Source organism: Hemiscyllium ocellatum, chromosome 2 (genome assembly GCF_020745735.1).
Source record: "Hemiscyllium ocellatum isolate sHemOce1 chromosome 2, sHemOce1.pat.X.cur, whole genome shotgun sequence".
NCBI lineage: Eukaryota > Metazoa > Chordata > Chondrichthyes > Orectolobiformes > Hemiscylliidae > Hemiscyllium > Hemiscyllium ocellatum.
The window spans coordinates 83,243,654-83,269,133 of record NC_083402.1 but is presented as its reverse complement, the minus strand read 5'-3'; the positions used below and the strand labels follow the sequence as shown (position 1 = coordinate 83,269,133).

General features: G+C 42.2%; 1 protein-coding gene across 4 annotated transcripts in view; it reads left to right on the top strand.

Moving 5' to 3' along the window:
• LOC132823904 (guanine nucleotide-binding protein G(q) subunit alpha) overlaps positions 1-25,480 on the top strand; it is a 211,835-nt gene that overhangs the window by 172,688 nt on the left and 13,667 nt on the right. For 3 of the 4 annotated variants that reach the window (XR_009645612.1, XM_060838024.1, XM_060838015.1), the window contains exons 3-6: positions 746-900; positions 20,675-20,803; positions 21,332-21,460; positions 22,008-22,137. Coding sequence is in view for 3 of the 4 variants with exons in the window: in XM_060838024.1 (XP_060694007.1) it covers positions 746-900; positions 20,675-20,803; positions 21,332-21,460; positions 22,008-22,137 (543 nt within the window). In the remaining variant the exon portion in view is untranslated. The remainder of the gene's footprint in view (positions 1-745; positions 901-20,674; positions 20,804-21,331; positions 21,461-22,007; positions 22,138-25,480) is intronic. The other variant, XM_060838036.1, reaches the window with a different exon arrangement.

The window sequence follows — 25,480 nt, the reverse complement described above, 5'->3', positions numbered from 1 at the left end:
CAGACCAAATTTACATAATCTCTACTCACACACTGAAGTCCTGGCATCATTCATATAATCCTTTATTGTACTCTCTCCAAGATCAATATGCCCTTGCTAAGGGTTATAGGACTCCTAGATGCCTGAGTTTTGATGAAGAGTGATACTGAGAAAATCTTTAATTCTGTTATTCTCTGCAGATGCTGTCAGACCTGCTCAGTATTTTAGGCTTTCTCTGTGTTTGTTTCAGATTTCCGTCATCCACAGTATTTTGATTTTTCTGTGCACTTTTGAGCTTTTGTTTTGTTTTTCACTCGTTAAATCATATTGTTGAAAGAATATTGTATATTCCCTGTTGTACTCAACAAGCCATTATTTGTTTCCGTTCTTAATACCTTTACATAATGGAAGTGTTCTACCTCAAGGGTGCACGGTCCAGTCTGACTGCCCAGGCATGGCACAAGAAGCTCTACTCCAGTAAATTATGGCTCAGGTCTAATTTTCAACAATACACGGTGGCACCACAGCTGGAAATTTCAAAAGACTGATTTTCTGAACTACTGGATGTAGAAGAAAGGAGTCCTGTGTGCTCCCTAAAGTGTAGTTCAAGGACCTGGGATCAGTTTCTCACCCCGTCCTGACAGTTGGAGAATTGCAAATCCTGTAGTAGCCTCAAAAGAGCAATAATGGACATTTGTAATATATAACTTGTTACAAATTCTTTTAAGTGGGATGCAAAACATTAAAGCATTTCTTTTCTTCACAGGCAAATGCACAGTTAATTCGTGACATTGATGTAGAAAAGGTGACAACATTTGATAATCCCTATGTGGAAGCAATAAAATGTCTATGGATTGACCCAGGCATCCAAGAGTCCTATGACAGACGGAGGGAGTATCAACTGTCTGATTCAACTAAATAGTAAGTTTACAAATCTAATTGACTTAGTTTTAAAGTTCATTTGTGTATAAACTCTTAATATTTCTCCTAAAATTGACATTTATGCCCCACGTATAGGACTACATTTTTGTAGACTTTGTATTTAGCATGACCTTTTATGCCTAAAGTGCATTAAAATTAAGGAAAGAGCTGAAAATGTGTTGCTGGAAAAGCGCAGCAGGTCAGACAGCATCTAAGGAGCAGGAGAATCGACGTTTCTGGCATGAGCCTTTCTTCGGGCTCATGCCCGAAACGTCGATTCTCCTGTTCCTTGGATGCTGTCGGACCTGCTGTGCTTTTCCAGCAACACATTTTCAGCTCTGGTTTCCAGCACCTGCAGTCCTCACTTTCTCCTAAAATTAAGGAAAATAAAGCAAATGTAAATATTGAAACTAAAATGTTATAATATGAAATTTCTGGTGACCAGTTGTATTCCTAATTTCACGGTGTATACAGGGGAACCTCGATTATCCGAATACCAATTATCCAAAAATCGGAATATCTGAAGGTCCCGATAAAAACCTTACAACAAAGACGTGTTTCCAGCATTGACCGCGTCTTTTGTTTGCCATGATTAAATAGGCACTATCTCCAAATGACTGACCTCCCATCCTCTCTCTCTCTTCCCCCACACTTTCCCTGGAGGTCTATAGAGGGGTGTACCCTGTGCCTACACCCCCTCAGGAATAGTCTCTCCAACATTATCCTGTGCAGGGCAAACGTGGAACCTGTCAAAATGTGTTTTTTTGCAGGGGAGGGGGTGGGGCTGTCTTGGGCATTTTGTGCTGGGGGCAGGGCCTCACACTCTGTGTGCTGCTGTAGTCTATGAAGGGGGAGCAGACTTTAAAAACTCCGAACCCCAGCGGAAAAGCATTTAATTGATTTTCTGACTAATCGATTATCCGAGCGACATAGTGCCCGCCCATCTTGTTCGGATAATCGAGTTTCCGCTATACCTGTTTCGGTTAATTGAATAACTAAAGGTCACAGCAAGATTTCATAATCACAAGTCAAACCTCATAGCCAATCGCCCTAAGGCATGTAAGCAAAAGAAATCAGAACAGGTCTATTTAATGTACTCTTGCCACAATTTCAAACACCCTTCAAACTGAAAGCTCCTAACTATGTCAATTTGCAGATATTACTCATTGGATAATTTGCAGTGTCTCTGGAGTGAATTCTATGTATATCAAGGTAAGCGTAAGAATTCAGGGAAGTAGAACACAGAATAATAGTACTTTGGAAAATTCATTGGTAGAATTGGGAATTCCCAGGACAGTTATGACATGCCCTACGATCCATTCAATCAACGTGATTGACTCTTAGCTACACTCTGGCATAATTAGGGATCAGCAATGACATAAGTAGTGACTTAAAGGTTTCATGTTTTTAGCTCCAATAGAGACTCCGCCGAAGCGATGGGATTTTAGGGAGATTGTTTTGAAAGGAAATGTTTAGGATTGGGGTTCCAAAGAGTATGGTTGAACTGACTTTGAATTGTCTTGCAAGTTGAACAGAGTAATTGTACAGAAGGCCAATTTGGGTGACACAAGCTAGAGGACGTTGCTGAGATGTGATATGTTTGTTTATGAAGAGATGTCTCAGATGGTAGTGAATCTGTGGCATTCTTTACTGCATGGGGTTATTAGAGGCTGGGTTGTTAAGTACATTCGATACTGGGACAAAAAGGTTTTTAATCAGGTAAGGACTCTAGGCTTACAGGGAAAAGGAAGGAAAGTGGAATGGAGGATCATCAAATCAACTGTTATCTCATTGAATGGTAGATACTTAGTTCAAATCACCTATTTCTACACTTACATTTTATGGTTTTACCATGACAACAAAGTTTAAATTCACTGAAATTGGAGTAAGAGAAGTATTGGAATTTTGGTAGGTGTGAGGATGATTGATCAGGTGACTAAATTCAGGACAACCTGAAAATTAAATCAGAAGTGTGAAATGATGAATTTTGGTTGGAAAGTCAAGAGAGGCTTCCGCCACCAGAGATATACAGGCATCACGCCTATATCAACGTTCCGAAAAGACCATTCCCTCTGCGTCTCCCTCGTTGGGTTCACACCCCCCATCAGGCCACACCCCACTCCTGGCACCTTTCCCTGCCACCGCAGAAAGTGCAAAACCTGCGCCTATACCACTCCCCTCACATCTGTCCAAGGCTTCAAGGGATCCTTCCACATCTACTGCATCTGTTGCACCCGATGTGGTCTCCTGTACATTGGGGAGACAGGATGCCTTCTTGCGAATTGTTTCAGAGAACATCTCTGGGACACCCTCACCCACCAACCCCAACCCCACGACTGAATATTTCAACTCCCCCTCCCACTCCGTCAAGGACTTGCAGGTCCTGGGCCTCCTCCACCACCAAATCGTTATCACCAATGTCTGGAGGGGGAGCACCTCCTATTCCGCTCTGAGGCCCTGCAATCACATGGGATAAATGTGGATTTCAACAGTTTCCTCACACTCCCTGCGCGCCCCCCCCCCCCCCCACCACCACCACATTATCACAGTCCCAAACCTCCAACCCGACACCGCTGTATAGACCCATCCATCACTCACCCCCTCTGACTTATCACCTTCTCCCTCACCTTCATCCACTTATTGCTTTCCCAACTAACACCCCCCACCCCCGGCCCACAAGCCTCATTCCTGATGAGGGGCTTATGCCCAAAATGTCAGTTCTCCTATTCCTGGGATGCTGCCTGACCTGCTGTGCTTTTCCAGTACTACTCTCTCGACTCTGATCTCCAGCATCTGTAGTCCTCACTTTTTGAAAGTCTAGAGAGGCATTTGAAACTAAACGATGAAATATTGAAAAGGATGCAGTTTAAAGAACTTCCAAATGTACAAATCATTGATGGTAGTGCAGGATGAGAATGCTGTTAAAAAGGCTTGTCTTTATAGAGACAGAATTTAAAAAGTAAACAAGTTACATGGAAGGATTAGAGAAAATTATGCTTTTTAGAATAGCAAAGGTTAAGTGAAGATTCTGCAGATTTATGAAAGAGAAGCTGTTAGTAAGCAGAAAAACCATACTAAAGTATTTAGTAAAACAAATATAGAGGTGGCATGAGGCATAAAATGTTAATGCAGAGCAAAAATACCAAAATGTATCAATTAGGACAAGGAGCCAGTGATTTCATCCTTTCAGTCTGCTTTGCCTTCGATAAGATCATGGCTGATCTGATTGTGATTTCAAATCCACTTTTCTAGTTATCCCTGATACCCTTTTGAAACTGTTAGAAAATGATCTATCTACCTTTGCCTTAAAAATATTCAGTGAACCATCTGCAGCACCCTTTAGGCAAGGGAATGTCACAGACTTGCAATTATTAGATGAATAATAATTCATCTTGCAATCTTAAATTGGTGACTCCCTATTTTTAATCTGTGTCCCCAAGTTCTGGACTCTTCCACAAGAGAGAACTGCATGTTCTTAAGATCTGGAATGTGCTGTCTATAAAAATTTGAAGGAGATTCAAGAATTACATTTCAGTAGGTAGGCAGACATGATACTGTGCTGTTGACAGAGTAGAGGAGTATGATTAATTTGAAAGCTTTCTCAAAAAAGCAGCATAGTCTGAATGATTTCTTGCAGTGTTGTGTTATTCTATGTTTATACAATTCTAAATTTGAATTGCAGACTTCTGGCATATGTATAGCTCAGGAGGAGGAGGTATGCTGGTCTGGTCTGCTAACAGCTTGTCCAACACCCCTGCCTTTTCTTGCAAATAATTATCTTATTCTAAATCCAAAGCACAATTCAGCTTGTCCGCAGAGTCTCCCTGGCAAGGTTTTCCAGATCCTAACTATACAGTTATAGAGATGTACAGCACGGAAACAGACCCTTCGGTCCAATTCGTCCATGCTGACCAGATATCGTAACCTAATCTAGTCCCATTTGCCAGCAGTTAGCCCATATTCTTTTAAAGCCTTCCTATTCGTATACTCATCCACATGCCTTTTTTGTAAAAAATTTTTCTTCATTTTTTGATTGCTGTTTTTCCCTTCATCCTTGGTGTCCTCTGATCTTTGATCCTCTGGTCCCTTCCTATTTGCTTTATACGGCATCTTCATGATTTTGAGCACATAGATCAAATCTTCATTCAATTTCTCTTCTCTGGAGATAACAGCAACACCTTCCCCAATCTTTTACATCAATCTTCTCTATATCTTCCCATCTTCTGTGCCAGCTCAAGCTTTGGCTGACTGAAGAGAATAATATCTGAGGACCAGGCTTTGACATCTCAGACCAAAGTCATGGTTTAGCAACCCCTGTGATTCCCACAATCCAAATACTTCAGAGACTTGAAACAACAGCCACCTTAAAGCAGTGGAGAACTGCCACCAATAGTAACTTCGCTAGATCCTCCAAATCCAGTGAAAAGGAAGATAGTTCAATTGTAGTGTCCTTTGCCCAGTGACCATTCAAAATCAGTTCTGCTCTACAAGAAATGTTGTTCCTATGCCTGATACCAGACTCGCAAGACAAATAGAATTGAATAGAATCTCTACAGTGCAGATAGAGGCCATTCATTGATGTTCTGAAGAGCACCCCAACAGACCCACCTATCCCCAGCATTATTAGTGTACCTAGCCTGCACATTCCTGGTCACTATGGGGGAATTTAGCATGGCTAATCCACATAACCTGCACATCTTTTGACTATGGAAGGAAGCTGGAGCGCCTGCCGGAACCCCACGCAGACCTGGGGAGAATGTGCAGACTCTACACAGACAGTCATTGAGGTTAGAATTGAAGCCAGGTCCTTGGTACCGTAAGGCTGCAGTGCTAACCTCTGAAATCATGCTGTCCATTCTCTACTGCAAACTTGGGAATGGCAGAAGGCTCCCTAGTGGAGAGTGGAAACTTTTTCAGGGCCTCAAACCATCTTTGAGTTCAAACTTCCTTGAGGATTCATTAACATACCTGCTTTGTACCCAACCAGGATGGTGCTGATTACATTGCGACATTTGGTTGGAAATATGTGGAGGTAAAGACAGGGTGTCACAAAGAGAGTGCATAAATCTTCTAGCAAATCTTCTATCTGGCTCTTGAAGTACCACATCTGCCTTGAATATACAAAAGTGGCAGACCCCACTTTGGCTTCATAGGCTATATCAAAATCCATTAACTTGGAGTTGGAAGTATTGCCCTCAATCCTGAGAGTCTTCTGTGGGCAGGTGTGGTGCCCATAATTGCCTCTATTTTTCAAGCTAAAGATCCTGTATATCTTATTAACTCTATCACAATCTTTCCCGAGGCCTTCAACAATTTGTGCACTTGTACCCCAGGTCTGCATGCTGTCGCACTGGCTTTAGAATTTCATCTTTTGTTTTGTGTTGCCTCTTCTGGTTCTTGCTCCCAAAATGAATCACTTCACACTTCTGTATTAATTTCATTATTGCATCATTTCACTTGTTAGATAGGAAGTCAGACAGGATAGTTAGTCATAGGGACAAAGGAAGTGATAGGGTGTTGTCAGCATGCATTTGGAAACTGACTTTGCACTTAGGGATGATGCTGAACAGCCCTGCCCAAGGTTAGAGCATATGTTGTAAATTAACTCTAATATCATCACTCATAGCAAGAAACTGTGACCCAAATTTAGTAGACAGTGCCACCTACTGAACTTTACCTACTGTGAATAAGACAAGCCAGACTGAAAAAGTGGTTTTACTATTTTTTTATTTCACCTAGTTTGCTGGAAGGGCTGTGTTGCTGATATATGTCACCCTCAAAAATAGAATACATTCAGTTACTTTTACAACAGGGAATGATGCTTCTACCTGTTGAAATCTCTACAATAAATGCTACCACCTTGTTACTTCTAATGACATGGTTTTATCCTAACCCTTTGAACTGGTGTTACATTTAAAAAGCACGTAAACAGTATGTTGCTGGATTGCACATCAACTGCAGATAGTGCCTTTTCTTTCAAATCTCCTGAAGTGACTGATGTGATCGTATGTCTTAGCAATCACTATGAGGTGCTTACATTGTTAAACAGGACCAAGCTGCAGTTGGAGACATCAGCGTTACATTTCATGAACGTTAAGTTGCTAATAGTGGGCTAGACAGCATAGCAGAGCTTTTCTGTTGATTTTTTTTAAATTTGTGAAACTTTGGAAAAATTACTATGTGATTGTGAGCAATTGATCTCCGAAGCAGAGATAAATCAGGAAGTTGAAAGGATGGAGGAATACAAGAAAATCACAATCACAGACAAATAGTACTGGTTATATTGTTGTAGCTGTGGACGTGCAAGTGCCCCAAACCTGATGGACTTCACCTTTGGGTTTTAAACCTTTTAAGAAGTGGCTAGTGGGATAATTGATCCATTGATTTTTAATTTTCAAAAAAATGCCATTCAAGGAAGGCCCCATCAGGCTGGGTGGTAATTATTTATAAATACTATAATTCCTGTATTCAAAAAAGGAGATAGAAATCAAGAAGCTACAGATCAGTTATTTTTAACAGCACCATAGGAAAGATGCTAAAAGCTATTTTTAAATAAGCTATAGCAGAGAATTAAGATAAGTTCAAAAAAGTGAAGTAGAGTTAACATGGGCTTGCGAACAGGAAATCAGGATGGACCGATCTAATCGCGTTCTTTGAGGAGGTAATACGTGCTGTGTACAAGGGGAAACTGATGGATGCACTGCACTTAGATTTCCAGAAGGCATTAAAATGCCACATCAAAGGTTTTTGTGGATAATGAAAGTTCATGGTTTAAGGATAACATGTTGGCATTGATTGGCTTGTTAACAGAAGCAAAAAGTAGACATAAGTAGATCTTTTCAAGTTTGCAAGTGGCATGCCGCAGCAATCTGGGCTGGGGCCTCAACTGTTAACAGTTTAAAGAAATGACTTTGAAGGGGTAGAAGTAGAGTTGCCAAATGTGCTGCTGATACAGATAAATTGGAAAGTAAGTTGTGAAGATGAAATATTTACACTATAAATATGAATGTGTAGAGGGTATAAGCAGGTAGGGACAGAGTTACATTTTCAGTTTTGTGAAAGAAGAAATTCACCTGAGCATGACTCAGATCAGATAAGAACTTGCAGTTAATAATGGGGTGCTGGAGGTGAGGGTGATGGGTTAACAGGGTGGAAAAGCATTTATTATGTCGAGCCATTTAACCGTATTGGAATCATTCAGTATGTAAGGTCAGTTAACAAGGTGAAAAGTATTCATTATGTGAAGCTAGTTAAAGTTAAGAACATTCCTTGTGTAACAGCAGATGTTCACCCACTCAATATATATGTTGCCTTATCTGGATGCTCCTCCCTGTAAAATGACTATTTTATTCATTAAGAAACTATTGTTTGAGAGAGAAGACTGGGAACCCATATCCCTGCACACATGGGCGATCGTTCTCTCTCTTTCCAAGGCCCGAAATAAAGATGAAGGAGATAAAGCCATACCGTGACTCTGAGCATTATGCTTCGACTGAGGGGGGAGCAGGACAATACAGGGAAATGCAAAGCTTGTGTGTACAAAGATGTGGCAAATGCAGCATAACGAAGGAGAATATGAAATTGCCCATAATGACAGCAAACTTAAAAAGAAAGCTTGTTTTCTAAATGATGAGAGATTGCAGAGCTTGGAGGATCTGGGTGTCCTTGTGCATGAATCACAAAACATTAGGGTACAGAAGCAGCAAGTAACTGGGAAAGCTAATAGGTTTCTATCACTGAGGGAAAAGTTTTGTTTTTATTATTCATTCATGGGATGTGGGCATTGCCACCTGGGACAGCATCTGCTACCCATCCTGAATTGGTTTTGAGGAGGTGGTGGTGAGCTGCTTCCTTGAACTGCTGAAGTCCAACTTATGTTGGTTGATCCACAATGCCCTTAGAAAGAGGGTTCCAGGATTTTGACACATCGACACAAAGGAGAGGCAGTACATTCTCAAGTCCATCTAATTTCTTCCAGATTGTGGTGTCCCAGTGTGTTGGCCACTCATGTCATTGTGGATCGTTCTAGTTATGGGTTTAAGGCACCGTCTGTGGAGTCTTGGTGAATTTTGTGGATGATACACACTGCTGCTACTGAGTGTTGGTGATGGAGGAAGTGCATGTTTTCGCACCTGATGTCAGGCTGCTTTATCTTGGATGGTGTCAAATTCCTTGTGTTGCTGAAGCTTCACTCGGGCAAATGGAGAGTATTTCATCCTACTCCTGAATTGTACCTTTTGGATGGTTTTGTGAAGTCAGGAGGTGAATTATTTGCTGCAAGATTCCAAACCTGTAACCTCCTCTTGTAGCCACTGCATTTGTGGGTTGGTCCAGTTCTGTCTTTGGACAAAGGTAACCCTCAGGATAAAGAGCATGGTGAATTGGATAATAGTGCCATTGAATGTCAAAAGACATCCTGTGAGGAATCCATTCTCTCAGTTCTCCATCTCTGTCACATCTGTTCTGATGTTGCCACAATGTCAACCATTTTCAGCTGAGAAAACCCTGTTACCATAGTTTACAGGGCCCTTAGCCACTTCCCATACTTCGTCCCTCACCTCTTTCCTTTCCTTCCTCAACAATGATAGGTCCCCCATCCTCACTTTCCACCCATCAGCTTTTGATTCTAAAGTATCGTCACCTGCCACTCCTGTCACCTTCAATGGGATGCCACCACCAGACTCACATTCAGCTCCATTATCCAGCATTCACGATTCTTTGTTCTGTTGTTGTAAATGATGTTAACATTCTTTGTAATATATGCTGCTAGGGTTGGAGGGTTTGAACTATAGGGAGAGGTTGTATAGGCTGACGTTATTTTCTCTGGAGTGTCAGAAACTGATGTTTACAAAATCATGAGGGGCATGGACAAGGTAAATAGATAATGTCTTTACCCTGAGGAGGGGAGTCCAATACTAGAGGACATAAGTTTAAGGTGAGAGGGGAAAGATTTAAAAGGACCCAGGGGGTAACATTTTCGTGCATTGCATGTATGGAATGAGCTGCCAGAAGAAATGGTGGACGCTGGAACAATTACAACATTTAAAAGTCATCTGGAAACATTTTTGAATAGGAAGGGTTTAGAGAGATATGGGTCCAATTGCTGGCAAATGGGACTAGATTAGTTTAGAATATCTGGTTGGCATGGACAGGTTAGACTGAAGCATGTGTTTCTGTACTGTATATCTTTGACTCTGTATGCACAAATCTGTTAGTGGTTTAATTTTTTCGAAACAAAGTTAATTTTCTCTCAAGGTGCTGTAGCAACTGTGACTGAGAGAACAGGTTATTTCTGGTGTAGAATCTGTGTGAGTAGAATTAATGAACCACAAAGGTTTAAAAAAAAGAATATAGTTGGAGTTATATACAGGCCACCAAATAGCAGTTCGGAGCTGGGGCACAAGATACACGAGGAGAGAGAAAAGATATGGAGGAAAGGTGAAGGTACCGTGATCGTGGAGGATTTCAATGTGCAGGTGCACTGGGGAAATCAGGTTGGAAGTGGATCGCAAGAGAAGGAATTTGTGGAATGTTTACAAGATGGTGTTTTGGAGCAGCTTGTGGTAGAGCCCATTAGGGAACAGGCATTACTAGATTTAGTGATGTGCAATGAGGCAGACTTGATAAGGGAGGTTAAGGTGAAGGAACTCTTAGAAGTCAGTGATGATAATATGATGGAATTTACTTTGCAATTTGAGAGGGAGAGATAGACACAGATGTAACAGTATTTCAGCTGAATAAAGGCAACTACAGAGGCATGAGGGAGGAACTGGGTAGAACTGACTGGGAGAGCAGTCTATCAGGAAAGATAGTGGAACAGCAATGGCAAAAGTTTCTGGGAGTAATTCAGGAGACAGAGCAGAGATTCATTCTGAGGAAAAAGAAGCATGGTACAGGGAGGATGAGGCAACTATGGCTGACTAGGGAAGTCATGGATAGCATAAAAGCAAAAGAGAAAATTTATAATGTGGCGAAGGGCAGTGGGCATCCAGAGGATTAGGAAGCTTACAAAGGCCAACAAAAGAGGAAATAAGGAGGGAAGAGATTAAATAGGAGGGCTAGCTAGCCAGCAACATAAAGAAAGACTAAGAGTTTCTTTTGATACATAAATGGCAAAAGTGGACATTGGGGTCCCTGGAAAATGATGCTGGAGAGATAGTAGTAGGGAAACAAGGAATTGGCTGAGGAACTGAATACTTACTTTGTGTCAGTCTTCGTCATGGAAGACTCGAGTACTATCCCAGAAATTTGAGATATTGGGGCAAAGATGAGTATGGTGGCCATCGCCAAGAAGATGGTGCTCGAAAAATGCAATGGCCTAAAGATGGATGAATCAACTGGACCAGATGGAGTACACCCCAGAGTTCTAAGGGAGGTAGCAGAAGACATAGCAGAGGTATTAGTGGTGATCTTTCAGGAATTGCTAGAATCAGGAAGGGTCCCAGAGGATTGGAAAATTGCTAATGTGACAGCCCTCTTTGAGAAGGGAGTAAGGCAAAAGATGGAAAATTACAGGACAATTAGCCTAACCTCAGTCACAGGTAAGATTCTCGAATCCATTGTGAAGGCTGAGATTCTGAATACTTCTGAAGTGAATGGTAAACTAAGGCAGAGTCCGCATGGTTTCATCATGCGGAGGTCATGCCTGTCAAATATGCTAGACTTCTTTGAGGAAATAACAAACAGGTTAGACCAAGGAGAGCCCATGGAAGTTATCTATTTGTATTTCAAGAAAACCTTTGACAAGGTGCTGCACCGGAGGCTACTGATTTAGATAGCGACCCGTAGTGTCAGAGACCAGGTGCTAGCATGGACAGAAGATTTGCCGTCTGGCAGAAAGTAGGGATTGGGGATAAAAGGGTCGTTCTCAGAATAGCAGCCAGTGACAAGTGGTGTTCTGCAAGGCTCAGTTTTGGGACCACAGCTTTTCACTTTATACATTAATAATCTAAATGAAGGCACTGAGAGCATTCTGGCTAAGTTTGCAGAGTAGGCAAAGATAGGTTGAGGCGCAGGTAGTTTTGAGGAGGCAGGGAAGCTGCAGAAGGATTTGGACAGATTATGAGAGTGGGCAAAGAAGTGGCCGATGGTGTGCAAATTCGGAAAGAGTGATGTCATGCATCTTGGTATGTCAAATAAAGGCATGGAATATTTTCTAAATGGGGAGAAAGTTCAGAAGTCTGATATGCAAAGAGACTTGGGAGTTCTAGGCCAAGATTCTCTTAAGGTAAATTGGCAGGTTGACTCAGTAGTTAGGAGAAAGTGAAGACTGCAGATGCTGGAGATCAGAGCTGAAAATATGTTGCTGGAAAAGTGCAGCAGGTCAGGCAGCATCCAAGGAGCAGGAGAATTGACGTTTCGGGCATGAGCCCTCCTTCAGTAATGAGGAGAGTGTGCCAAGCAGGCAAAGATAAAAGGTAGGGAGGAGGGACTTGGGGGAGGGGCATTGGAAATGAGATAGGTGGAAGGAGGTTAAGGTGAGGGTGATAGACCGCAGTGGGGGTGGGGGTGGAGAAGATTGCAGGTTAGGAAGGTGGTGCTGAGTTCGAGGGTTGGGACTGAGACAAGATGGGGGGAGGGGAAATGAGGAAACTGGAGAAATCTGAGTCCATCCCTTGTGGTTGGAGGGTTCCTAGGCGGAAGATAAGGCGCTGTACCTCCAGCCGTCGTGTTGCTATGGTCTGGTGATGGAGGAGTCCAAGGACCAGCATGTTCTTGGTGGAGTGGGAGCGGGAGTTGAAGTGTTGAGCCACGGGGTGGTTGGGTTGGTTGGTCTGGGTGTCCGCGAGTAGGTGGCCTGTCTCCCCAATATAGAGGAGGCCACACTGGGAGCAGCAGATGCAGGAAATGATGTGTGTGGAGGTGCAGGTGAATTTGTGGCAGATATGGAAGGATCCCCTGGGGCCTTGGAGGGAAGTAAGGAGGGAGGTGTGGGTGCAAGTTTTGCATTTCTTGCGATTGCAGGGGAAGGTGCCGGGAGTGGAGTTTGGGTTGGTGGGGGGTGTGGACCTGACGAGGGAGTCACGGAGGGAGTGGTCTTTTCTGAACGCTGATAGTGGAGGGGAGGGAAATATATCCCTGGTGGTGGGATCCGTTTGGAGGTGGCGGAAATAACGACAGATGATATGATGTATATGGAGGTTGGTGGGGTGGTAGGTGAGGACCAGTGGGATTCTGTCCTGGTGGTGATTGGAGGGGCGGGGCTCAAGGGCGGAGGAGCGGGAAGTGGAGAAGATGCGTTGGAGAGCATCGTCGATCACGTCTGGGGGGAATCTGTGGTCTTTGAAGAAGGAGGCCATCTGGGTTGTTTGGTATTGGAACTGGTCCTCCTGGGGGCAGATGCGGCGGAGACGAAGGAATTGGGAATATGGGATGGCGTTTTTACAGGGGGCAGTGTGGGAGGAGGTGTAGTCTAGGTAGCTGTGGGAGTCGGTCGGTTTATAGTAAATGCCCTTGTTGATTCGGTCGCTCGAGATAGAAATGGAGAGGTCTCGGAAGGGTGGGGGGGAGGAGTCTGAGACGGTCCAGGTAAATTTGAGGTCGGGGTGGAAGGTGTTGGTAAAGTGGATGAATTGTTCAACCTCCTCGTGGGAGCATGAGGCAGCGCCGATACAGTCATCGATGTAGCGGAGGAAAAGATGGGGGGTGGTGCCAGTGAAGCTGCGGAAGATGGACTACTCCACATATCCTATGAAGAGGCAGGCATAGCTGGGGCCCATCCGGGTGCCCATGGCTACTCCTTTGGTTTGGAGGAAGTGGGAGGATTGGAAAGAGAAGTTGTTCAGAGTGAGGACCAGTTCAGTCAGTTGAAGGAGGGTGTCAGTGGAAGGGTACTGGTTGGTAAGGCAGGAAAGGAATAAGCGGAGGGCTTTGAGCCCTTCATGATAGGGGATGGAGGTCTACAGGGACTGGATGTCCATCGTGAAGATAAGGCGCTGGGGACCGGGGAAGTGAAAATCATGGAGGAAGTGGAGGGCGTAGGTGGTGACCTGAATGTAGGTGCGGAGTTCTTGGACTAAGGGGACAGGACTGTGTCGAGGTATGCAGAGATGAGTTCGGTGGGGCAGGAGCAGGCTGAGACAATGGGTTGGCCGGGGCAGTCAGGTTTGTGGATTTTGGGCAGGAGGTAGAACGGGCGGTGTGGGGTTGTGGGACTATGAGGTTGGAGGCGGTGGATGGGAGATCCCCTGAGGTGATGAGATTATGGATGGTCTGGGAGATGATGGTTTGGTGGTGGGACGTGGGTCATGGTCAAGGGGGCAGTAGGAGGAGGTGTCCGTGATTTGGCGTTTAGCCTCAGCGGTGTAAAGGTCGGTGCGCCAAACTACTACCACACCTCCCTTGTCTGCCGATTTGATAGTGAGGTTGGGGTTGGAATGGAGGGCTGCACGTTCCGAGGGTGAAAGGTTGCAGTGGGTGAGAGGGGTGGGGAGGTTGAGGCGGTTAATGTCGCGGTGGCAGTTGGCTATGAAGAGATCGAGGGCAGGTAAGAGGCCAGCACGGGGTGTCCAGGTGGATGGGGTGTGTTGGAGGCGGGAGAAGGGGTCGTCAGAGGGTGGGTGAGAATCCTGGTTGAAGAAGTAGGCACGGAGGCGAAGGCGGCGTAAGAATTGTTCCATGTCTCGCCACGTGTTAAACTCGTTAATCCGAGAGCGTAGGGGAATGAAGGTGAGGCTTCTGCCAAGGAATGATCTTTCAACCTCTGAGAGAGGTGGTTCTGGAGGGATGGTGAAAACACGGCAGGCTGGGAGCTAGGACCTGGTGTGGGGCTGGAGTTGGGTGTGGGGGCGGGAACGGAGATCGGGGCAGAGTGGGGTTTGGCGTGGGGGCGGGGTTAGGCATGCGAATGGAGATCGGTGTGGGGTGTGGTTAGGCATGGTGACGGAGATCGGCGTGGGGGCGGGGTTAGGCGTGGCACACTCTCCTCATTCCTGAAGAAGGGCTCATGCCCAAAACGTCGATTCTCCTGCTCCTTGGATGCTGCCTGACCTGCTGCGCTTTTCCAGCAACACATTTTCAGCTCTGACTCAGTAGTTAGGAAGGCGTGTGCAATGATGCCATTTATTTGGAGAGGACTTGAATATAAAAGCAGGGAAGTACTTCTGAGGCTCTGTTAGGGTCTGGTTAGACCACATTTGGAGTATTGTGTGCAGTTTTGGGCCCTATATTTCAGGAAGGATGTACTGACCCTGGAGCATATTCAGAGGAGGTTCACAAGAATGGTCCTAGGAATGAAATGCTTGACGTGAGGAACATTTGAGAACTCTGGGTTTATACTCGATGAAGTTTAGAAAGATGGGGGTGGGGTGGGGGTCCAAGTGAAACGTAGAATACTGAATGGCATGGACAGAGTGGATATTAGGAAAATGTTTCTGTTGGTGGGAGAGATTAGCACCTGACGGCATAGCCTTAGAGTAAAGGGAACAGCTTTTAAAAAAAAATGTGGAGAACTTGTTCAGCCAGAGAGTGGTGAATCTATGGAATTCACTGCCACAAAAGGCTATGTATTGAGTTTATTTAAGACTGATATTGATAGGTTCTTGAGTGTCAAGAGGATCAAGGGTTATCAGGAGAATGGGGTTAAGAAACGTATCAGCCAAGATTGAAAGGTGGAGCAGACTCGCTGGGGCGAATGGCTTAATTTCTGCTCCTATGTCTTATGGTCTATGTAAACAGTCCATTGAAAGTGATTGTGCAGATTTCGTGCCCTATGGGAAAGCACCCGGTCTCATCTTAGCATCTTGCACAATGATAACAACTGAGAATGTTATGTGCACTTCATCCCTATGACATGCTGATAAACTTCTTTTATATGATGTTAGCTGACCAGGGTTGGCAGTTAAGAGAATAGAGAGTTTTATTTCAGAATATATACTTGCCTCTACCATCTTAAGTTGCATTCACTTCAAATACTTCTAATTAGAAAGTATACATAAATCTGATGATTGACTTAAGTAGTAGCTTCATAGAAGATAAAACAACTTGTTCGGCCGAGAACTCTAGATATTTGATTAGCCTCCACATGTCTTTTATAATGTCATGGATTCCTTGGATGACTTTTTGATTTCTTATTGTTCTAAGCTTTGTTGAACAAAATATCTCCAGATTCAGCCAACTGTTGTTGCTGCTGCAATACTGTTTGGTTCAAACTTTCAAATTTACTAACATGATTCTCTGTTAAAACAGAAGCTATAATCAGTAGACATTACCTGAGTCATTTTTCCATGGTGCAGTTTCTAAGTGAATCAAGCTGTCATAGAATGATAGAGCATGGAAATAGACCCTTCAGTCCAACTAGTCCACACTGACCATGTTCTCAAGCGAAACTAGTTCCATTTGCCTGTGTTTGGCCCGTATCCTTCCAAACCTTTCTTATTCAAGCATATATCCAAATGATCAATCAGAACAATTCAGTGCTTGCAAAAAGAATGGCTGTTTCATTGAATGTTTCAAGCTATGTTGATGTACGGGACACTTGAAGTGTCATACTGCATGTTGTAAATTTAATTCCTTTTCTTCAATCTGAATCAGTAGAATTATCAAATGATAAGTTATGTTTCAACAAGGATATGTATGTTCAAAGATTAAACATACCCATTTAAATGTTAATATAGCCCACATTTAATTTTGAAGAAGTTACTCTGGTGCTCATTATTCTAGAAAGTTACCAGTGTTGTTTCTTTTGCTAATTGTCATCTACTACTGGTTTCATTTATTAATTTGTTTGTATTAATTCAAGATTTCACTAACGACTACTTAACTATGTGCTTTATTGTCATTGTTATTGTCTTGACAAAGCATTTGAAAACTATCTAAGTTTTCTTGCATCGCATATATTGTACATCATAAATAAGTAATATATTTATGGAAGTCCTCATTAATGTTGTGGCTGATGTTTCCAAACATTGCAATTTTAAATGAAACAGTTTCTCAAAGGCACCAATGTAAAAAACAGGAGTTAGGCTCTATAGGCCTTCCTTCTCAAAATAAGGCTTTAAAACATTATAGTCTGTATGTTCGAATCGTATAGTACAGCACATCTCCTTTGGCCCAACGATGAAAGCTACTCTGTACACCATGATTTGGAGATGCCGGTGTTGGACTGGGGTGTACAAAGTTAAAAATCACACAACATCCTGTTATAGTCCAACAGGTTTAATTGGAAGCACACAAGCTTTCGGAATGTCGCTCCTTCATCAGGTGATAGTGGAGGGCTCAATCCTAACACACAGAATTTATAGCACAAATTTACAGTGTGATGTAACTGAAATTATACATTGAAAAATTGATTGTCTGTTAAGCTTTTCATCTGTTAGAATACCGTGACAGTTTCACTTCTTTCATGTGTAAATCACAAAACCTTTTTTTTAAAAAGTTGCATTCTTGGATTAGCTGTTAACAATGGTGGTAGCTAGACAATATGTTGAACGTGTTGGCCCCCTGTGTTCTCTGTCTATGCCATGATGTTTAGATTGATTCTAATCTAAAAAGTGAGGTAACGGAGTTCTACATGAATGCATGCAGTTTTTGAGCAAAGTACAATGTAACCCTGCAAGTACAAATTCACCCCACAAAATATATGTGTGCATGTGGGTCTTTGTCTGTCTGTGTGTGCATGTCTGTCTGGGTTGGGGTGTGTGTGTGTGTGTGTGTGTGTGTGTGTGTAAGTTATGCAAAGGTATGAACCCAAGGTCCCGGTTGAGGCCCTCCCTATGGGTACCGAACTTAGCTATCACCCTCTGCTCAGCCACTTTTCTCTGCTGCCTGTCCCAAAGTCCACCTTAGAGAATGGTTACTGAAGGTCTGAGGTTGAATGTCCTGGACCACTGAAGTGTTCCCCAGCTGGGAGGGAACACTCCTGTCTGTTGATTGTTGTGCGGTGCCCATTCATCCGTTGTCGTAGCCTTTGCTCAGTTTCCCCAATGTACCATGCCTCCGGGCATCCTTGCCTGCAACGTATAAGGTAGATAACGCTGGCTGAGTCACATGAGTACCTGCCATGTACAAGGTGGGAGGTGTTCCCATGCGTAACAGTGGTATCTATGTCCACAATCTTACACGTCTTGCAGCGCCTACCATGACAGGGTTGTATGGAGTTGACTTGAGAGCCTGGCAGCTTGCTACGAACAACGATCTGTTTGAGGTTTGTTGGTTGTTTAAAGGCTGTGGGGAGGGTCTTGGTGAGGTGCTCATCCTCATTGATAATGTGTTGCAGGTCACGAAGAACATGATGTAATTTTCAACTTTTTGAAAAAAGGTTAAGTGATTGACACATGAAAAAAGTGAAACTATCACAGTATTCTAACAGATGAAAACCTTAATAGACAATCAATTTTTCAATGTATAATTTCAGTTACATCACACTAATTTTTGCTATAAATTCTGTGTGTTAGGATTGAGCCCTCTGCTACCACCTGATGAAGGATCGACGCTCCAAAAGCTAGCGTGCTTCCAATTAAACCTGTTGGACTACAACCTGGTGTTGTGTGATTTTTTAACTCTGTACACTAGTTCCATTTCCCATCACTTGGTCTATATCTTTAAATGTTATGAACTTTCAGGTGCTCGTTCAAGTACATTTTAGAGGTTGTGAGGTTTCCTAGCTCAACTTCCCTCCCAGACAGCGCATTCCAGAAGTTAAAAAACTTTACATGGCTGAATTGTTAGATTGGTAAATGAAAACTTTGAAAAAAAAATATATAACTTACAGTCCCTACTGCTCACCCGTTAATCATGCTTCCCACTCCCTTATCCTCTCGGTCACTGAAGATCCTTCCTCTCTCTTACTCTCCAAATTGTAGACTGTTTCCCTCTCCCTGTCCCTTCAGGAGTGGAGCCTAAGGTATCACTTTCAGAAGTATGCACCAGGGAGGTTCCACTCACTGACCTCCAGGCCGCTGGACTGAGCTGTAGCCCATTCCCGGCCACTTTGTACTACACCTCCCTGAGATGACATATTGACCACCTCCCTGTCTCTGCTACTGCCTCCAGCTTCCCTCCTCTTCCCCTGATATAGCCACGGCAGGGCTCAGTGGCGTCTCCTCCCTTTCTTTTCTAGTATCAAAACTCTCACTGAAATCAGCAGCTTCTGAAGTGAATGCTGGTCTGACTTCTCACTGCAGTCTTGAAGTTTGCTGTATTCCTTTTGAATGATCTTTTGAATTACCTGTTGAATGACATTCCTCTACACTGAGCAACCATTACCCCCTACTGTTCTTCCAATTGTGAGTTGCCATTTGCCATAAGAGATCCTGTTTGCCAAATCAGAGACAGGGAGGGAGGAAAAGCCACTGAACTCATCCATGGATGACACATGGAGGAGGAGGGGTGAAGGTCAACCTCCTACAACCAGTCCAGAGGAGTGGCTCCATGTGAAGCCCAGAGGTGGCCGGCATGAGTGAGGCATTGTGTCCTCTTAAAAGTTGCCAGCAGGCATCGGCTACAAGCTGGCATGAACAAGTGACAACCCAAGCAGGTGGCACGGAGCCCGGCAAGCGATGGATCCCTGCTGCAGACCTCAGCCAGGTGTGTGGCAAGGGGAGAGACTGCAAGTCACCAGGTTCAGCATGAGGAACAGCTTCAATTTGGACAGTGAGAGGGCACGTCAAAATGCTGTCAGTCAGGTGTTAAATAGCAGTAAAATGAATCTCGCCACACTCAACAAAATTGCAGGCCCAAATAACTTCCCAACTTTAAAGCAGAGCCGTGCTAAATGAGGCTGACTTAAACAGGGACCCTTGCAGTCTGTACACAGTATGGAATTCTTTTAAGTGCTACTTTTTTTTCCCCATGCTGTGCATTCACTGTCACACTCTGTTGATTTTGCTTGTTAAGTAAAATAGCAACAAATCGGGATCGAAGAGATAGTGACCATGCAATTAAAAGTGAGAATTGTACCTAAAAACGGCCAATAGGGAGCTACTAAGGACTAACTACCTGGCAAAAGGTGATGAACCAACTTCTACATAAGAAAATCTATAATTCTTCTCTCACTCATTGCAATATCTCATGTCTAAAATAAGTTATTTCAAAAAAATGTCAATGCAGTTACATATTCTGGGATGATGTGATGCAATATATTCCTTGAAATATAGTTTGTATTTGAAACCCTTCATAAATGTTTTGCATGAAGCTTCGGCAGCTCCTATAATTGTAGCCTTGAAATTGATATATTTGCCCAAAGATTTAATTCCCTATCTAGATCTATGTCCTGTACATGCTATGTGCACAATTTTTGAGAAAAATGCTTTTTAGTCTGCTGAACCAGACTGCTCCTAAATTGAAATCTCTCTCACTGGTGCTGAGTGTAAATGCTGACTCCATCTGTCAGTGTTCAGACTTTTGCTCTTGGCACTGCATCATTCTGCGCTGACCTGTTTGGTTTTTAACCTTCTTTCTCTGTTTCTTGAATTTCTTTTATTTGGAAAAAAAATACTAAAGTTATGTCATTCTAAAGAAATGTTATAAGAAACAAGAGAATTGATTCATTCTTATTACACAATTGCATAGACATGATATTGGCATTTGAAAACATTAATTCCACCAATTCAATGACCTTGTTAAACAGTAGGCTCTAAATGGGATAATGGCATATTTTCCCTCAAGTTATGAGCAATAACAGGAGAGCCTGCTCATTCATTTAAAAATGATCCAAACATATGAATTTGTTTTAATTTTTGCAGTACCTTTCCTTACTTGGCTTTCCACAAATAAATCAAGGCACTCACTTAGAGGAGCCAGTGCATCACATTTAATTTTCTTTCTTATTTCACAGCTACCTTAGTGATACTGATCGTATTGCAGCACCAGATTATCTGCCAACTCAACAGGATGTGCTGCGGGTTCGAGTGCCCACAACTGGCATCATTGAGTATCCATTTGATCTGGAGAATATAATCTTCAGGTACTGATTGGGGCCTGTTGTAAATTTCCTAGTTAGCAGATGTTGTGTCTTCCCAGTACTTTCAAGTTCAATCTGATGACATATACTACTTGTAAATAACCTTATTTCTAAGTAATACTTATGGATTAGTGTCAAGGACAAAAATGCACACAATCACTGTCTTGGAAATTAAATACCTTTTGTGTAAAATTAAAAACCTTTCAGAGAACCTTGCTAATTCAACTAAAACATGTGCTTTTTTGAAATACAAAAGGCACAAGTTTCATGCATTCTGTATTAGATGAATACTGGGAAAATGCACTCTGCATTCTAGGGAAAGTGGCACAATCTGGTGAGGAGTAGGTTTGAATGTTAAGAACTATCCCACATCACCTCTTTGAATAAGTGGTACCGTCTTGGGGAATTCACCATGACTCTTGTTGCCAGGAAGAATGGTGATCACCACAACACCCTGTTTCTATTTTCCTCCCCAGCTTCCCTCTCCAATGTCACAGTCTTTGCATTCCTGTTGTTTCTCCCTGTCTGTAGCTATCTTAAAGACTTGGACCGTATAGCAGAACCTACCTACCTACCCACTCAACAGGATGTGCTTAGAGTGCGAGTCCCAACAACAGGGATCATTGAATACCCTTTCGACTTACAAACCGTCATTTTCAGGTAGAAGAAAGTTACTAAAAGACAGTATTAGTTTTTACAGCTTGGACAAAAACCTTCCATTTTCAAGGACTCTTTGAGCATGATGTAAACTGAATTTCAAATTTGTAAACTTAATAGATATGATTGGAACAAAACAGTGCATGCGTCATAAATCTATGATTACTTTTAAAGGCAATATTTATTTAAAACATTCAATGTTTATTTGCAAGTTGCTTTTTTTATTCTTTAAATTAACCAGATAATCTAATATGTATTAAATAATGAAATCATTGGATAAACTAAAAATTATTATTTTGCGTTTTAAGTTGTCATCATTTGCTTAACAAAGAGACTGAGGTTCATGTAAATTCTTCAAAATGAATATGACTTATTTTTTTCTGTTGAGCTACTATTTAATTAATCATATGAATATTTGTCAAATGCATGTATGTTACAAATTTTAAGGACTTCTCAGCTATTGTATTATATAGTTGAAATTTGGACTTGTCAGGTTTTCATAACATTATAGCTGGTTCATACGCAGTTTGGTTTTACATTGGTCTTTCAGAATGGTCGATGTTGGGGGTCAGCGGTCAGAACGAAGGAAATGGATTCACTGCTTTGAAAATGTGACATCTATTATGTTTTTAGTTGCCCTTAGTGAATACGATCAAGTTCTTGTGGAATCAGACAATGAGGTAAGTTATGTTACCCATGACAATCCATGTAGTCCTTTATATCACATGGTTAATTTTGCTTTCAATGAAGATTACATTACAGATGAGTTTGATACACTGTCCCGTAAAACACAAGTAATTTGTATTCTCACAGTATATGTAGTATCAAAGAAGCATACTAGTCAGGAAAAGCAACACTAAACCAAAGAATTGGTGAGGGTAGGGTGATTCAAATCTTATGGTGAATTTAAGGGTCTCCGTAGAGATTGAAAACTTTTCAAAAGATATTTGCATTTCCAGTAATCAACTGGAAGTACCATGCAAGATTTCAAGTTTGAAATCTTTTGCCTCTAACAAACAAACTAAATGTAATGAATATCTGGCACTGTTCAGTGAGGTAGTTTTCATTCCTGATGAAGGGCTTTTTCCCAAAACGTCGATGTTCCCTGCTCCTCGGATGCTGCCTGACCTGCTGTGCTTTTCCAGCACCACTCTGATCTAAACTCTGGTTTCCAGCATTTGTAGTCCTCACTTCTGCCCATTGTTCAGTAGGTAACCAATCCACTAAGCTATAAAAAAAGGTATTTCCCCATTTAACTTTTAATGTGACTGTAATTCTTCCCTGGACATAGGGGAGGTGCCAGAAGACTGGTCTGTAATTGCTCGAGTTACTTTCCAATCGGTTTAACTTTGGTGATATGGAAGCTTCTAGAAACACTTACTCAGGATAGAATTATTAGTCACATGGAAAAAGGTTCATCGATTAGGAAGACTGCATAGATTTATAAAGGAGAAATCAAGTTTACCAAACTTGATTTTTTTTTGAAGAGGTAACTGTAAGTTTCAGTGAGGGCTTGTTTTTCTGGGAGGTTTTTGATACCAGCTTGAGGAAATTTATAAATAATAGTATAAATGGGACAGTAGCAATGTTGATACAAAATTGGCTGAGTGATGAGCAGCAGAGTAATGGTCAATAAATATTTTTGAGCTGGAGGAAGGTTTGCATTGGATTTCCCCAGGGTCAGTATTGGGACCCTTAGTTTTCCTGCTTTTATCTGAATCTTGATTTGCTGGTGACAATTTCAAAGTGTGCTGATGACACAAAACCTGGATGAACTGTAAGCTGTGAGGAGGAGTGTGGAACTCCAAAAGGACATTGACAAGTTGGTGGAGTGGGCAAATACATGGTGGATGAGCTTCAATGTAGAGAAGTGTATGGTGATGCACTTTGGCAGGAAGGACATTGAAAGACAATATAGGATATGAAGTGCAATTTTAAAGGGTCTGCAGGAGCAGGGGGGACTTGAATGTTTATGTGCACAGATCATTGAAGGTGGAGGATAGGTGGTGAGAGCAGTTAATAAAACACAGTATTCTTTCTTTATAAATAGAAACAGAGTGTACAAGTGTGATGTAGCACTTGTGTCCACCACTGCTAGACCTCAGCTAGAGTGTTGTATACAGTTATGGGCAGCACATTATTGGAGAGATATTGCAGGATTCATTGAAAAGTAAGGTTCCATTTCAGTTATCAGGATAGATTGAAGAAGTTGGGACTGATTTGCTTGGATAGAAGGAGACTGCGATGAGATCTGATAGAGGTTTTCTGGCTGGATAGAGTAGACAAGGCAACATTGTTCCCACTCACAACATGATCAAGAATGAGAGGATGTAGATTTAAACTGGTGTGCAGAAGGAGCAAGGCTCGTGAGAGAGAAAAAACCCCTTAGTTACGCAGTGATTAGTCAGGTTACGGAATGCACAGCCTCGGAATGTGATAGAGTCAGTTAAGTTGAGACATTCAAAAGCATTGGATATTTATTTGTATAGTAATAGTGCACATGGATATGGGGAAAAGGCAAAAGATTGGAACGCAGCAATGATGCTCATTTAAAGATCTGGTGATGCGGCACAATGGGCTGGTGATATAGGTAGTCAATGGTCTGGATGCCTCGAGCTCTTGCACTCGCTCAGATTTTTGCAGACTGCATTAGTTCATACCATTAAAAACTTGTTAACTGATATTACAATGGCTTTTTGTAGATTCTTTTCATCTGCCTTGTGGTATAACTCACATACATTTTATATCCAGGTAGAAACGCTGATTAGCTATTTTCTAAACATTCAATTCCATAATACCTTGAACTTACACAAACCATTCAACTGTTTATCACTCCTGACATTCCTATCACCTGCCTATGATTTGGAGATTAACATTCTATACATATTCAGCACAAATGCTCTTACTGTTGTGTAGAGGTGTAAAAATCCAGCACTACCTTCCCAATATAACTAAAACTCTCTCCCATTAATAACCATGACCCCGTGGCTTCATGCTAAGCAAAATAGTAGAACCCATGACTAATTTATTCTTCTGTTTTGCCTTGAGGAAACATTTGTAACTTGAAAGAGGTATGAGTAGCCGAAAGACATCGTGAGAGTAGGGGTGGAAGATAGACACTGCTGTTGGGTAGGGTGTTGGTGTCTGAGACCAGAATAAGTGGAACTGAGTAGAGGGAATCATACCATTGGCAAGTTTACAGAGATAGAAGGAATTACATCATTGAACAACTTAAGGACAAAGTAATACATTTGGGGTTTAATGGGACTGAGTACAATATCAGCCAATGAAAAAATGATTGGTTTGCAAGACTTCTCTTGAGATAGAATATGGCTTAATCTGAGGTGGTGAATAGGCAAGAAAATGGAATTGGCAATAACTGGTTTCTGTTCTTTGTGGCAAAATGTTAAAAGATAGAATTCTTTTTGAAATTGTTTTTCTCCACTTACCTGGCTTTGAATTACATCCAGTAGCAGAAGAAAGTAGCGAGTTGACATACCATTGCTGTGTACTTCACCTTGGAATGATGGGATGTATGTAGCCCCTATAAACTGCTGAATTCCTGACTGTGTCATTATGTTGAGGAAATAACAAAACGGGACTGGCATTTCTCTGCTGCTAAGGAAAAATTTGTCAGTATGTGGCACTATATTATCTCTCTATCCAGCATTTGAGGAACAGTGAACAGTAAACAAGTTTCCACTGATCATTTACAAGATGAGGAGGGGCCCAATGGGGGAAAGAGGAGAAATTTAACAAAAGACAGGCTGTATTAATTAAACAAAGAAATACATGGAATATAATTACAGGAATACATTTAGCAGAATCCTTTTGTTGAAAAGAAGACACGAATTTGCAAGAACTTTCAAAGACTGTGTTCCAGATTTATCTCAGAATATTGAAAAGTAAACATTGTTTCAGTTTTGAAGTCTGGTGTTGAGTTCCAATCCATCCCATTCAGGAACCGCCAAGTGAAAAGATACTGTGGACAAACTTGTCTATGTCACATGCTGGTGAGAATAC